The following is an 11,660-nucleotide window of genomic DNA, read 5'->3' as shown; positions in this document are numbered from 1 at the left end:
TCTTTTATTTATTAAATTTAGTTTAAATAACTAAATTTTATTAGAATGCTCTATATATCTTTTTAAAAAGAAAATCTTAAATAAATATTGTTTTAAATATCTAAAAAAGTAATATAGAAAAATTTAGAAAAAAGGACAAATAGGTCCCTGACTTTTTGCCCCGTGGACATTTTTGTCCCTAAGCATTTGAAAATACTTTTAAATCCCCGAGCTTAGCAAATATTGGACGGATGAGTCCCTCCGTGGAATTGCCTCCGCCGGACCCGTCGGAGAAGTCTGATCTAGCTCCCGTGAGGATGACGTGGGACACCTGGTTGACAGCTGGACTGCTGAGTGGAAAGCTCCATTCGAAAATTGGACAATGAAGTCTCTGTACCACTAAACTACGTCGTTTTGCCATCCTACCCTTACAAAGTCCGTTACAATACCCATTACACCCATATCTCCCTTTCTGAATTACAATTAACCCTAAGGAATACCAACGATCATCATACTCTGTTTCTCCCTCCAAAAAGATCACTACCCAGGCCAAGACGTTCGCCGTGTGGAGTGGCTGTCGAAGCGGCGTCCATTCATTGCTGAGGGTAGGGAGCTTAGGTGGATTAAGAATGACAAAGAGAGAGTGAGGATGGGATGCATGGATGATGAGTGTCCGTGGCTGGTTCATTTATCATACAACAAGTCTCTGCAATACTACCTGGTTAAGACTTACAAAAATGACCATACATGTGCAAGGGACATGGGAAGTAATGCGGCTTGTCAACATTGGATTAGCTTAAAGGTTGAGAAGAGAATGAATACACAGCCTCATATGAGGACAAATGAGGCTATTGACTTTCTCAGAGAAGAATTCTCACTCACTGCACATCCAAAAATGGTTTACAGAGCAGTTAGAAAGGCAAGAGAGAGAATCATGGGTAATGAGAGGGAGCAATATAGTAATGTTAGAGATTATTTGTTTGAGATATTAAGAAGCAATCCAGGGTCTAGGACAGAGTTGTCTGTCACTCCTATACCTCAATCCCCCCTGTTTTTGAAAAGCTTTACATATGTTTAGAAGCATGCAAACAGGGGTTCAAAAGTGGGTGTAGGCCATTGATACATCTTGATGGCTATTTTCTGAAGACTTATTATGGTGGACAACTCCTCATAGCAGTGGCCCAGGATGCCAATAACCAATTTTACGTGGTTGCCTATGGAGTAGCTAAGTCTGAAACTAAGGAATCCTGGAAGTGGTTCTTGACTCTACTCGAAGAGGATTTGGGGGATGTGCAGACTCATGGTTGGAACTTTATGTCCGACCAACAAAAGGTAAACTTCATAATTACTTAGTGTTAATGAATACTATGTTATTTCTTAATACATCTATCCACCTGCTGCTTTAGTTAGTATGAATGAGTGCTTTAGTTAGTATGAATGTGTGCTTTAGTTAGTATGAATCAGTGCTGTTTTAGTTGATAAGAATTAGTGTTGTTTTAGTTAATATGAATGCACTACTGCTGTGTTACTATGACTATACTACTGCTATGTTACTATGTTACTATGAATGCACTATTGCTGTGTTACTTTGAATGCACAACTGCTGTTTAAGGTTAATATGTTGTTGAATACTAGTTTGGTTAACAAAGATGGTATGATGATTGAATGGTTACTTGATTTATTTGTTAAACTGATATGCAGGGACTGCTACCTGCTTTGAAGGCAGTTATGCCAAATGCCCATCACCAGAACTGTGTGATGCACATTTGAAAAAATTTTATCAACCGGTTTAAGGATCTCTATATTCGGGAGGTGGTTTGGGACTGTGCTAAATGCACCACCATACCAGAATTTAAGGAGCAAATGGAAAAACTCAAGCGAATCAACCAGGGTGCATGGGAATATCTATCGAAATTTGAGCCAGCAACTTGGGTGAAGGCCTACTTCTCACATGGACCAAAAGTGGACAACCTCACAAATAACATGTGTGAGGTATTCAACTCGAAGATTGTAAACTACAGAAGCAAGCCTATTCTCACAATGTGTGAAGAAATTAGGTGCTATCTGATGCAGAGGATGGTCAAGCATAAGCAGTTGCTACAAAAATGTTTCTGGGAAGCTCGCACCTGTTCAGCAGAAGAGGCTGGATCGTCTTATTAGGCCCAGCAACAAGTGGGTTGCAGAGTGGACAGGTGACGAAGAACGAAAGAGATTCGAAGTGAGTCGTAAGACAACAAAGGTGGATGTGGATCTCATCAAGCAAACCTGCTCATGCAACAAATGGCAGCTGACTGGTTAGTTTTAATAGCATTGTTAAATCTGTTCTGATTTACTTGGTTTTAATAGCATTGTTAATAGCATTGGTTTACTTGCTCTGTTATAGGCATGCCCTGTATCCATGCAGTGGCAGCAATCAGGAAAAAACATGATCAACCTGAAGAATATGTGCACCCATGGTTATGCATGGAGTCAATCCATAAGACATATGCATATTCCATTCAGCCGGTGCCTAGTCAGGAATTTTGGACACGGAATGAGTATTCGAGACCAGATCCTCCCATCATAAAGAGACCAATTGGCAGACCAAAGGTACACAACAGACAAAAGGATCCGGCTGAACCTATGATGCAGCAAGGTGCCAAGCTTAAGAGATCCTTTAAGGTAACTTGTAGTAAATGTGGGTCAGAGGGACATAATTACAAGACATGCAAGGGTGCCCCATCTAACCCCAACTGGAAACTTAAGACCAAGAAGTCGAAGAAAGGTGGGACAAGTCAGTCATTAGTTGTCCTTCCACTATCACAGTCAGCACCACAAGATGATGTTAGTATTGTATTTATTCTTAGTAATATGCTATATTGGTGTATGTCTATTGTTAGTTAGATATTTCAGGATTCATATAGTAATGAGTAACAGTGGTCAACTTAAACTTACAGGATGTCCCTAACACCCAAAGTGCTGCATCTACCCAGGCTGCATCTAGCCAGGCTCCAGATGTAAGTATACTATATAATTGCGTTATCTTAACCCTTTAAACTGTATTTATCCTAAGTCTCATGAATACTGTCTTATGTATCACAACTAGGTTCCAACTACTGTGCTAGCAACACCAAACCCTGTAACACCAGCTCCCGTGACAGACCAACCCCAGCCAGGTCGTGTAACTAGACGTACACCATTTAGGCCTCCACTCCAAGTTTCATCCACAGCTCACGAAATATTTCAACCAAAAACTTCGAAGATCAGGCCCAAACAGAAGATATTTAGGCCGCCTGCCCCACTTTGCGCCACTTCACTCCCACCTCCAAGTCAGCTTGCACCGCCACAGCCTCAACCATCTCAAGTCAGGCCAGGACCGAGTACAGTAGCTTCCAAGGAGACAATGGCAGCAGCAAGCACAGCAACAACAAGACTGTTCAAATTCATTCCTAATCCACCATCTATCAATCCAAAGACATGAAGAAATATGACATTTGGGCAGCCCACTATGCCTTGTAATAGCATTTAGGAAAGTTGAATGTGACAACAATATTTTTTTTTTTTGGGAGAATTAGTGTCTTTTTGAAGAAGCTCTTAGGCTTTTATAAACTGTTGCAATCTTGTTAGGTGTTTGAAGCTTACTTTTGTGATGTTAAGCTTCATAATACTATACACTTGAGCAGATTTGTTCTCTTTGGACAGCTTTTAGAAAATGTGCCTGTTGCAAAGATGTTTACCAAACTTTCAATATATGTTATGTGGTTAAGTATACAACTTTTATGCCTACTTCACTCAATCATTCAAGGCTTCTTCACATATTGACAACATAATTTCAACACCCTATTGATATCATAGCTTTAACTGCATTTAGATAGATAATAGGATACAAATCTTCCCTAAAGATCATGTTTCAATACACAAAAAAAACCAGGATCAAGACATTTTCCAACTCTAATTTCTAAAATTCAATGCTCAGTGACTACATACATAAAATGCAGCCACAACAGCACATACAACAATAACAACACAACAAGTTAAGGGGTATTTTTTCTTCTCCAGCACAATAACCTTCTCCTCCAGAATAGCAATCCCATGATGAAATCCCTCATCCTCTTCAACAACTTCTGGCTCTTTCTCAACCAGAGGTCTTTTATCGAGGATGCAACTACTGTGACCAATTCTAGCAAGATGCTCATCCACCCAAAGAAAAAACTTGTAGTGCGGTTGGTTACCCTGTCAAATTTCCAAAAATAAGACACCATATAAAACCATTCCAACAGAACAAAATTCACAGGTTTCTTATCTTACCTTATAGAATGGGCAACCCAGGAAGACTCTCTTTGGGTTCCTAATCGTCCTCGACATATACATTATCGCATAAACTCCACAGAAGCATCTCTGGGCGACATCGTCCTTCAGGTCTCCGTCGTAAAGAACATAAGGGTCTGAGCTTGAAGCAGAATCTTCCTCTCTTACTCCCCTGTGGCTTCTTCTCGACGTTGTTGATGCTCCATTAGCAGCCATGGTTGATGAACGTTGAGCTCCTCACCACTGGCCTCGAGCAAGAAGGGCAATCAATTTAAGAATTAGGGTAGGATGGCAAAACAACATAGTTTAGTGGTGCAGGGACTTCATTGTCCAATTTTCGAATGGAGCTTTCCACTCAGCAGTCCAGCTGTCAACCAGGCGTTCCACGTCATCCTCACGGGAGTCAGATCAGACTTCTCCGACGGGTCCGGCGGAGGCAATTCCACGGAGGGACTCATCCGTCCAATATTTGCTAAGGTCGGGGATTTAAAAGTATTTTCAAATGCTCAAGGACGAAAATGTCCACGGAACAAAAGGTTAGAGACCTATTTGTCCTTTTCTCAAAAATTTAAATAAGTGCTATTTTAAGTATTAAAAAAAGACAATATTTTGCACATATTTTTATATTAGCTAAAGGACAACTCGTAAAAAGTGTTGCAATAAAGTAATTCACCAGGCGATGTTTTTGAAAATTCTAACACAATCTTTACTCAAAGCTGTTTTATATAAAAGAAAATACAAGGTTCTTTAAAGATTGTTACGAAAAAAATTCTATTTGATGTAAAAAAATATTGTCTTAAATTAAAAGTAACGAACTTATAGTCAACCCCTAAATGTTACGTTTGGTCGACAAGCGTTGCTTTTGATTAAAAACATCACTTTTCATGTATTTAGACAATATTTTTAAAGGATTGTCTCAAGACTCTCAACCTAAATTTGTTATAGTGGGTGCCGATGAAAGAGATAAGAGTGAAGGTTTGAGTATTCTGCAAAGTGAGGAGGGGACATAGTTATTTTGGACACTAGATAAAGTTGCTATCGAATTATTTTTCAACGCAAAATAAATCTAAGGAAATAAAATTTTCTAACATACAGTTGAATAAAGATATTACATATTAGTCAATTTACAAATGGAAGATGCATGCAGACTTTCCACAACAAGTAACATATACTCCTCCAAACTAATTAAGCTTGAACTTATTCTTAATCATTTCTCTCATCAAATATATGTGTGTTTTTATTAATGAACAAATTAAAATAATTGAGCTATTGATAAGGATCTAAGATAAACCAAAATAAAAATAAATAAATTAAATTGAATGAAATAAAATTATTCTATTTTTTTAAATAATTTGTGCAATTTTATTTGTATGCTATAATTCCATCGTAAAATCTAAAGGTGTACATGGGTCGAGTAAAGTCAGATTCGTCTTGATCCAGACTCGACCCTAAATAATAATCAAGATTATTTTTTAGATTTTTACCCGACTCTAAATCTGGTGAAATTTTACTACTTTCGTGTTACACTAAACTGGATCTAAACCGATGAAATCCGGGTCTTCATAAATTTTATATCGAAAAATTATGATGCACTATACTTATTTATAAAGGAGAAAAAAATATATTTGTTATCGAAAAAATTGATATCCATATTTAAACTTGAATTTATTCATAAATTCTAATTTTATACTTTTTTGATCTATTTTATAATTTAACAAATGTGATTAAAAATAAAACAATAAACTTATAATTAATATAACATAATATTAAAATTAACTTAAAGCATATATACATTTTTTAGTCCTTTTAATTAAGGTGCACATAGATCAAATAAAATTAAGTTTGTTTTTATTTGGATCCGATCCTAAATAATGACCAGATCTATTTTTGATACCCTTATCCGATTTTAGACCCGATAAAATCATATCAAATTAACTTTTAAAGTGTTCAAAGTCCAGACTAAGCCTTCAAATCAGACCAGACCATATACACCCTTAGTAAAATCATAGAAAAATTTTCATTTATCAAAACTTGATTGCTCTAATAATAATAATTTAAAAGATATTTATACTCTCTAAATTAGGTTAAAAAGAAATCCAAGTCCATCATTATATAAAATCTAATTTATTTACCAAATAAAATTATATTAAAATATTTGAAATTAAATCATTGATATAAACAAATGATTCTGGTGCTTGATTCTGCAACTACGATTTTCTTGAATCTTGCTGCATTCCAAGAGGTCTCAAGCTCACTAGTATGCTGCTATGCTACTCTTATCTCAAAAATAAAGTTGCTGATCCATGATTGGGAAGTTTGTAACTTTGTATCTTTTAGATTTATCGAAAGGATAATAGAGTTGCAGAAGTCTTGCCAATAAGTTATACGTGCTTTAATAAATATTCGTGATATAAAAAATATAAATATTATTTAATAGTTATTAATTTATATTTTTAAATATTAAAATATTAAATTTAATATTATATATTTTAATTTTATTTATTTAATTATTAGATTAAATTTTATGTTTGTAGATTTAAAGTGTTTTTATTTTAATTTAATAAAAATTTATAAATATTTTTTAAATTATTATAATCAGCATAGAAAAATTAAAGAGCTAAAAGTCTCTTTTTCTAATTTTATGATAAAATCAAAATGTGAATAAATAAAGTTGAATAATTTTTTTTGTTGTATTTAAAATTGGATAGAAAGTTGAGTGTTTTTCTTTGATTTAATTTTTATATTATATATAGTGTTGATAAGTTAAATTAAGCGAGTCTTTTTTTTTTATCAAAAGATTAAATAAAAATGCAATAAATTTTTGTTTATTCAATTTTAATCTATTTTTTTATTTTAATTTATTTTTTATTTAATTTTAGTCTTTGTATTTTTGTTTATCTTTTATTTTTGTATCATTTAATATCAAATTTCAGGTATGAAATTAATTCTTGTTAATCTATGTTTGTTTTTTTTTATTCTACTAAAAAAAATTGTACGTCTTTTTCATTTGTTTTTCCTGTGTTCTTGAATATTAAAAGAAAATTACAAAAACGACCCACGTCTTCGTAAGTCTTACTAGCTTTGTTCCTACTTCCTGATAATTGCCTTTTGTCAGTTTATTGTTTTTTCCCTTTTAATCTCTTCTCCTCGTTTATTTGTTGTTCCTTTTCTTTTTTTTTTTTTAATAAAATTTTATATTCAACTAAAATATTTAACCAACTAAGTTGTTATAACAATTCTTTAAATCGCATCCCTCCTTCTCCATTTCCTTTTCCTCCTTCTTCTTTTTATTATTATTTTTTTTAAATTTGCGCAGGATCTTCTTCTTGCCTTCTTCTTCTCTTCCTTCTTCTTTTTCTTTTTTCAAATTTGCACACGCAAGTTCTTCTTCTCTCCTCTTCCTCCTCGTTCTCCTCTTCTTTTTCCAATGTTGCGTCTTCTTCTTTTTCTTTTCCTTTTTCATTATCGTCATCACCAATAACACCAAAATATTTTTCTAACATCTTTATTAGTTTTGATTTTCTATGATGCCATCATTAAATAATTTTGGTTCATTCTTAGTTTATTTCGATTCATTTGTATGTTAATTGAGATTCAATTGATGCTGCTGATACGTATTGACTAAATTTTTTATTCTTTAAGTAATTTTTAACTGTTTGTTTAAATCGGAATCGAATTCGGTTCATTTGTGAATTGAGTTAGGTTCATTTGATACTACTTTTAAGTATTCACCAAATCTGATATTTTTTAAGAAATTCGGTTCATCTCTTAGTTTAATTAAGTTCATTTGTATGCAGAAATAAATTGAAATGTATTTTTTTGCTGATTGAATATTTATCACTTTTTGTTCAAATTTGAACCGAATTTGATTCATTTGTGAATTGAATTAGGTTCACTTGATACTATGTTACTTCTTAAAAAATTCGGTTCATTTCTTAGTTTAATTGAGTTCATTTGCATGCAGAAATGAATTAAAAATGTTCTTTTCTTACTTATTGAATGTTTATCACTTTTTGTTCAAATCTGAACCAAATTCAGTTTATTTGTGAATTGAGTTAGATTCATTTGATACTACTATTAAGTACTCACCAAATTTGAATCAAATTTGGTTCATTTCTAGATCCAAATGAACCTCAATTAAAAGGAGGAAAAGAGAAAACACACCAACAACAGTAACAATAAAAGAATGACGATTGAGAGAAAACACGCGAAAAAGAAGAAGAAACGCGAAGAAGAAGAAAGAGGAAGGCGAAGAAGAAGAAGGAAGAATGCGAAGAAAAAGAAGGAGAAAAGCTAAGAAGAAGAAAGAAGATCGCAAAGACGAAGAGACGTTATTGAAACGCGCGTGTGTACACACGGTTATAATGAAAATAGTTTTTGTTGAGTTTGAGAGTATTTAGTTGGACTTAGATACAAAAATGTTTAGATGTGTAATTGGGCTTTTTTTTTTAATTCCTTTCACTTCTATTGCTACCTTTACGTGTTTCTTCTTTGTTCATCATTGTTTTCCTACTTCTTTTCTTGTCATTCATTTAGGCTATGTTTAGTTGAAAAGAAAAAAATAAAGAGAAAGAAAATAAAAAGAAAAAGAAAGAAATTGAGAGGATTTTTATTTTTCTTAGATGTGTTTGGATGGAACGAAAATAAGAAAGAAAAAAATGTTATAAAAAAATAATTTTATCTTTATATTATAAAATATATTAAAAAAAGTGATTGGGTAGTATTAAAAGTAAAGAGGAAAAAATTAGTTTTCTCTCCGTTTTCTTTCCAATGTTGGAGAGAAAAAAAATTAATGAATCCCACCAATTTTTTTCATCTCTTTTCTTTCTTCTCTAGTTTTTCTTCTCAACCAAATAATAAAAGATAATCATTTTCTTTTTCTATTTTTTTCTTTTTTTTTTCTTTTATTTTTTCTTCAAACAAACATAGCCTTAATTATTATTCTTATTTTTATTATTATTATTTTTACTTTTTAAAATGGTATTGAGTTAAAAAAAAAAAAAACCTTGAACAGTGCCGGTTTAGTTTAAAAAAAATAGCGTTAAAAAAAAAGCATTCAATGCCAAAAACACAAAAAAAAAAAGACCAAAAAAATATTGCAATGATCTTTCCTGTATTTTTTTTATGCTATTTTTTTCTAGGAATGAATCATTTTAATACATATTTTAAATATTTGTGAAATAAAAAATTTAAGTATTATTTATTAGTTATTAATTTATATTTTTAAGTATTATAATATTAAATTTAATATTATATATTTTAATTTTATTTATTTAATTATTAGATTACACTTTATGTGTAGATTTAGGATTTTTTTAATTTAATTTAATAAAATATTGTAAATATTTTCTAAACTATTGTAAGTATTATAGAAAAATTAAAAGAATGTGAAAATACTTTTTAATTTAGTGATAAAATTATAGTATTAACAAGTAAAATTGAGTACGTTTTTATATATTTAATTTTTAAATTATAGTACAGACAAATTAGACATAATGAATTATTTTTTTGTCGTATTAAAAAATTAAATAAAAAATAAAATAATTCTTTTTTATTTAGTTTCAATTTATTTTTTTATTTTTATATTAAATAACAATTTATATTTTTTATTTAATTTCAATCTTTGTCTTCTTAGCTTATTTATCCCTTATTTTCGTATCAATAAGGTCATTAATTCTTTGCCTTCAGGTGTCCATATATATATATATATATATATTTTCATATATTCTGTTGGAGATTAGAGAGTTATTGGTTAATGATGTCAGAGGAGATTCATTTCCTTGGTTGATAATGTAGTTATTTACTTATTTGTTTGGGTATTATTAGCCACTTATTTCAAAAAAAAAAAAAAAAAAAGAAAAAAAAAAGAAGAAGAGAAGTAGGAGGAAAATTAATTGAGGAGGAGAATGCATCTTTCAGTCACATTTTTTTTTATTTGTTTTCCCCAATTCCCTGAGATTTATGCTATTGCTTGAACTTTATTTATTGGAACCAGCATCAAGTCACTTAGCTTTCACTTTAAAGAAAAGAAAGGAAAGTTTGGTTAACAACTTAACATGGTTAAAATGCACGTGTTAATTAAGAGAGAAATGGTGTTTAAATTAAATGATATTTTTTTATTTATAAAATATATATTTTTATACAACTAAAATAATATACTCTTTAATCCATTTAATTAAAATATAGTTTAATAGTGGGCAATTTACACAAATAAAATGATTGAACGAGTCCTTTACACAAATACAACATTGACAATTTCCAGACGCAAATGCAACAAACGCAATTGTATGTAATCCGCTACACCCTGTAGCGGAACCCAATTGCACGTAATCTGCTATAGGCTATCGCGGATTACGTTGAGGACTTCAATACTCATAAACCGCTACACCCTGTAGCGGTTTATGCTCATATGGTGATATACTCATAATCCGCTACACCCTCTAGCGGATTATGAAGAGTGTGAAAGCTTGAGAAGATGCCTATATATACTCAGCAAGTTGTGTAGAGTGTCATTTTCATTCATTCATAACTTGAGGGATGGAGAGTGAAGAGAGATTTTTGGTGTTAGTGCACCATTCTGAAAAAATAAAAAAGAGTAGGAGGCACGGTGTGAAGTTTACAGATAGAGAACCACTGAGTGTTTTCGTCAGGTCGTCTGATACATTGTTCGATCTGAAGAGCAATATACTGCAGAAGTTGGGCGCCGGTGGCACAAAGTGGGTGAAGAAGATGTTCTACAAGATTCCTATTGCGGTTGTATCAACCGGCGTGCAATATGAAACGTTCGTGTTACGAACAGATGAAGATATGCAGGTGTTGTTTCATTGTCGTCAGAGTTTTCCGGAAGTGAGGATACACGAGTTGTTTGCGAAGCTGGAACATGAGATTAATAGTTCTGGTGCATCCGCTCCAAACCCTCAGTCCACCACGATGGGGGGTGCCTCCACCTCGATGCCCGTCGTTGCACCTGAGTGTTTGTTGGAGTATCGGCCAGCCGGTCCAGTTGGGGTATTCACCTCAACTCATCCATCTCCAGATGTAGGACGTGAGGGGGAGCTGGATCGGGTGGAAAATGCTATGCTAGAGGATGATTTCGACGAAGAGCTTGCTGACATTGGAGGGGACAGCGATGATGAAATTCCGACAAATCTAGCAACATGTCATCCACCGTCAAGTGCCGGCACACATGAGCAACCTGCACATTATTCTACCCTGGATCCGGAAGCCATCGGCCAACCGACGGAGTCATCACCAACCTTTGGGGGTCAAGGGTTGTAGGAGGAAAATTTTGTAGCTGAATTTCAAGTTGGCCAGTCTTTCCACAGTAAGGAGGAAGCTGTGCTTACTGTAAAAGATTACAGCATTCAACGCGGTGTTGAGTACAGAGTGATGAA

General features: G+C 33.0%; 1 protein-coding gene across 1 annotated transcript; it reads left to right on the top strand.

Moving 5' to 3' along the window:
• The first annotated feature begins 230 nt into the window (after window positions 1-230).
• On the top strand, window positions 231-1,749 carry LOC112749190 (uncharacterized). Its single transcript, XM_025797451.1, has 4 exons — window positions 231-333; window positions 516-943; window positions 1,072-1,311; window positions 1,681-1,749. Exons 1-4 carry the CDS (start codon window positions 231-233, stop codon window positions 1,747-1,749), a joined length of 840 nt encoding a protein of 279 aa, XP_025653236.1.
• Window positions 1,750-11,660: the final 9,911 nt, after the last annotated feature.

The sequence above is a fragment of the Arachis hypogaea genome, chromosome 15 (genome assembly GCF_003086295.3).
Source record: "Arachis hypogaea cultivar Tifrunner chromosome 15, arahy.Tifrunner.gnm2.J5K5, whole genome shotgun sequence".
NCBI classification, from domain to species: domain Eukaryota; kingdom Viridiplantae; phylum Streptophyta; class Magnoliopsida; order Fabales; family Fabaceae; genus Arachis; species Arachis hypogaea.
This window is presented reverse-complemented; position numbering and strand designations above follow the sequence as displayed.

Bases quoted from the DNA above. Each gene is read 5' to 3' on its own strand.
- LOC112749190 (XM_025797451.1), top strand. From the start codon at position 231: ATGAGTCCCTCCGTGGAATTGCCTCCGCCGGACCCGTCGGAGAAGTCT. The intron at 334-515 runs GTGGAAAGCTCC...CCCTCCAAAAAG, and splicing joins GTTGACAGCTGGACTGCTGA to ATCACTACCCAGGCCAAGAC. The intron at 1,312-1,680 runs GTAAACTTCATA...ACTGATATGCAG, and splicing joins TTATGTCCGACCAACAAAAG to GGACTGCTACCTGCTTTGAA.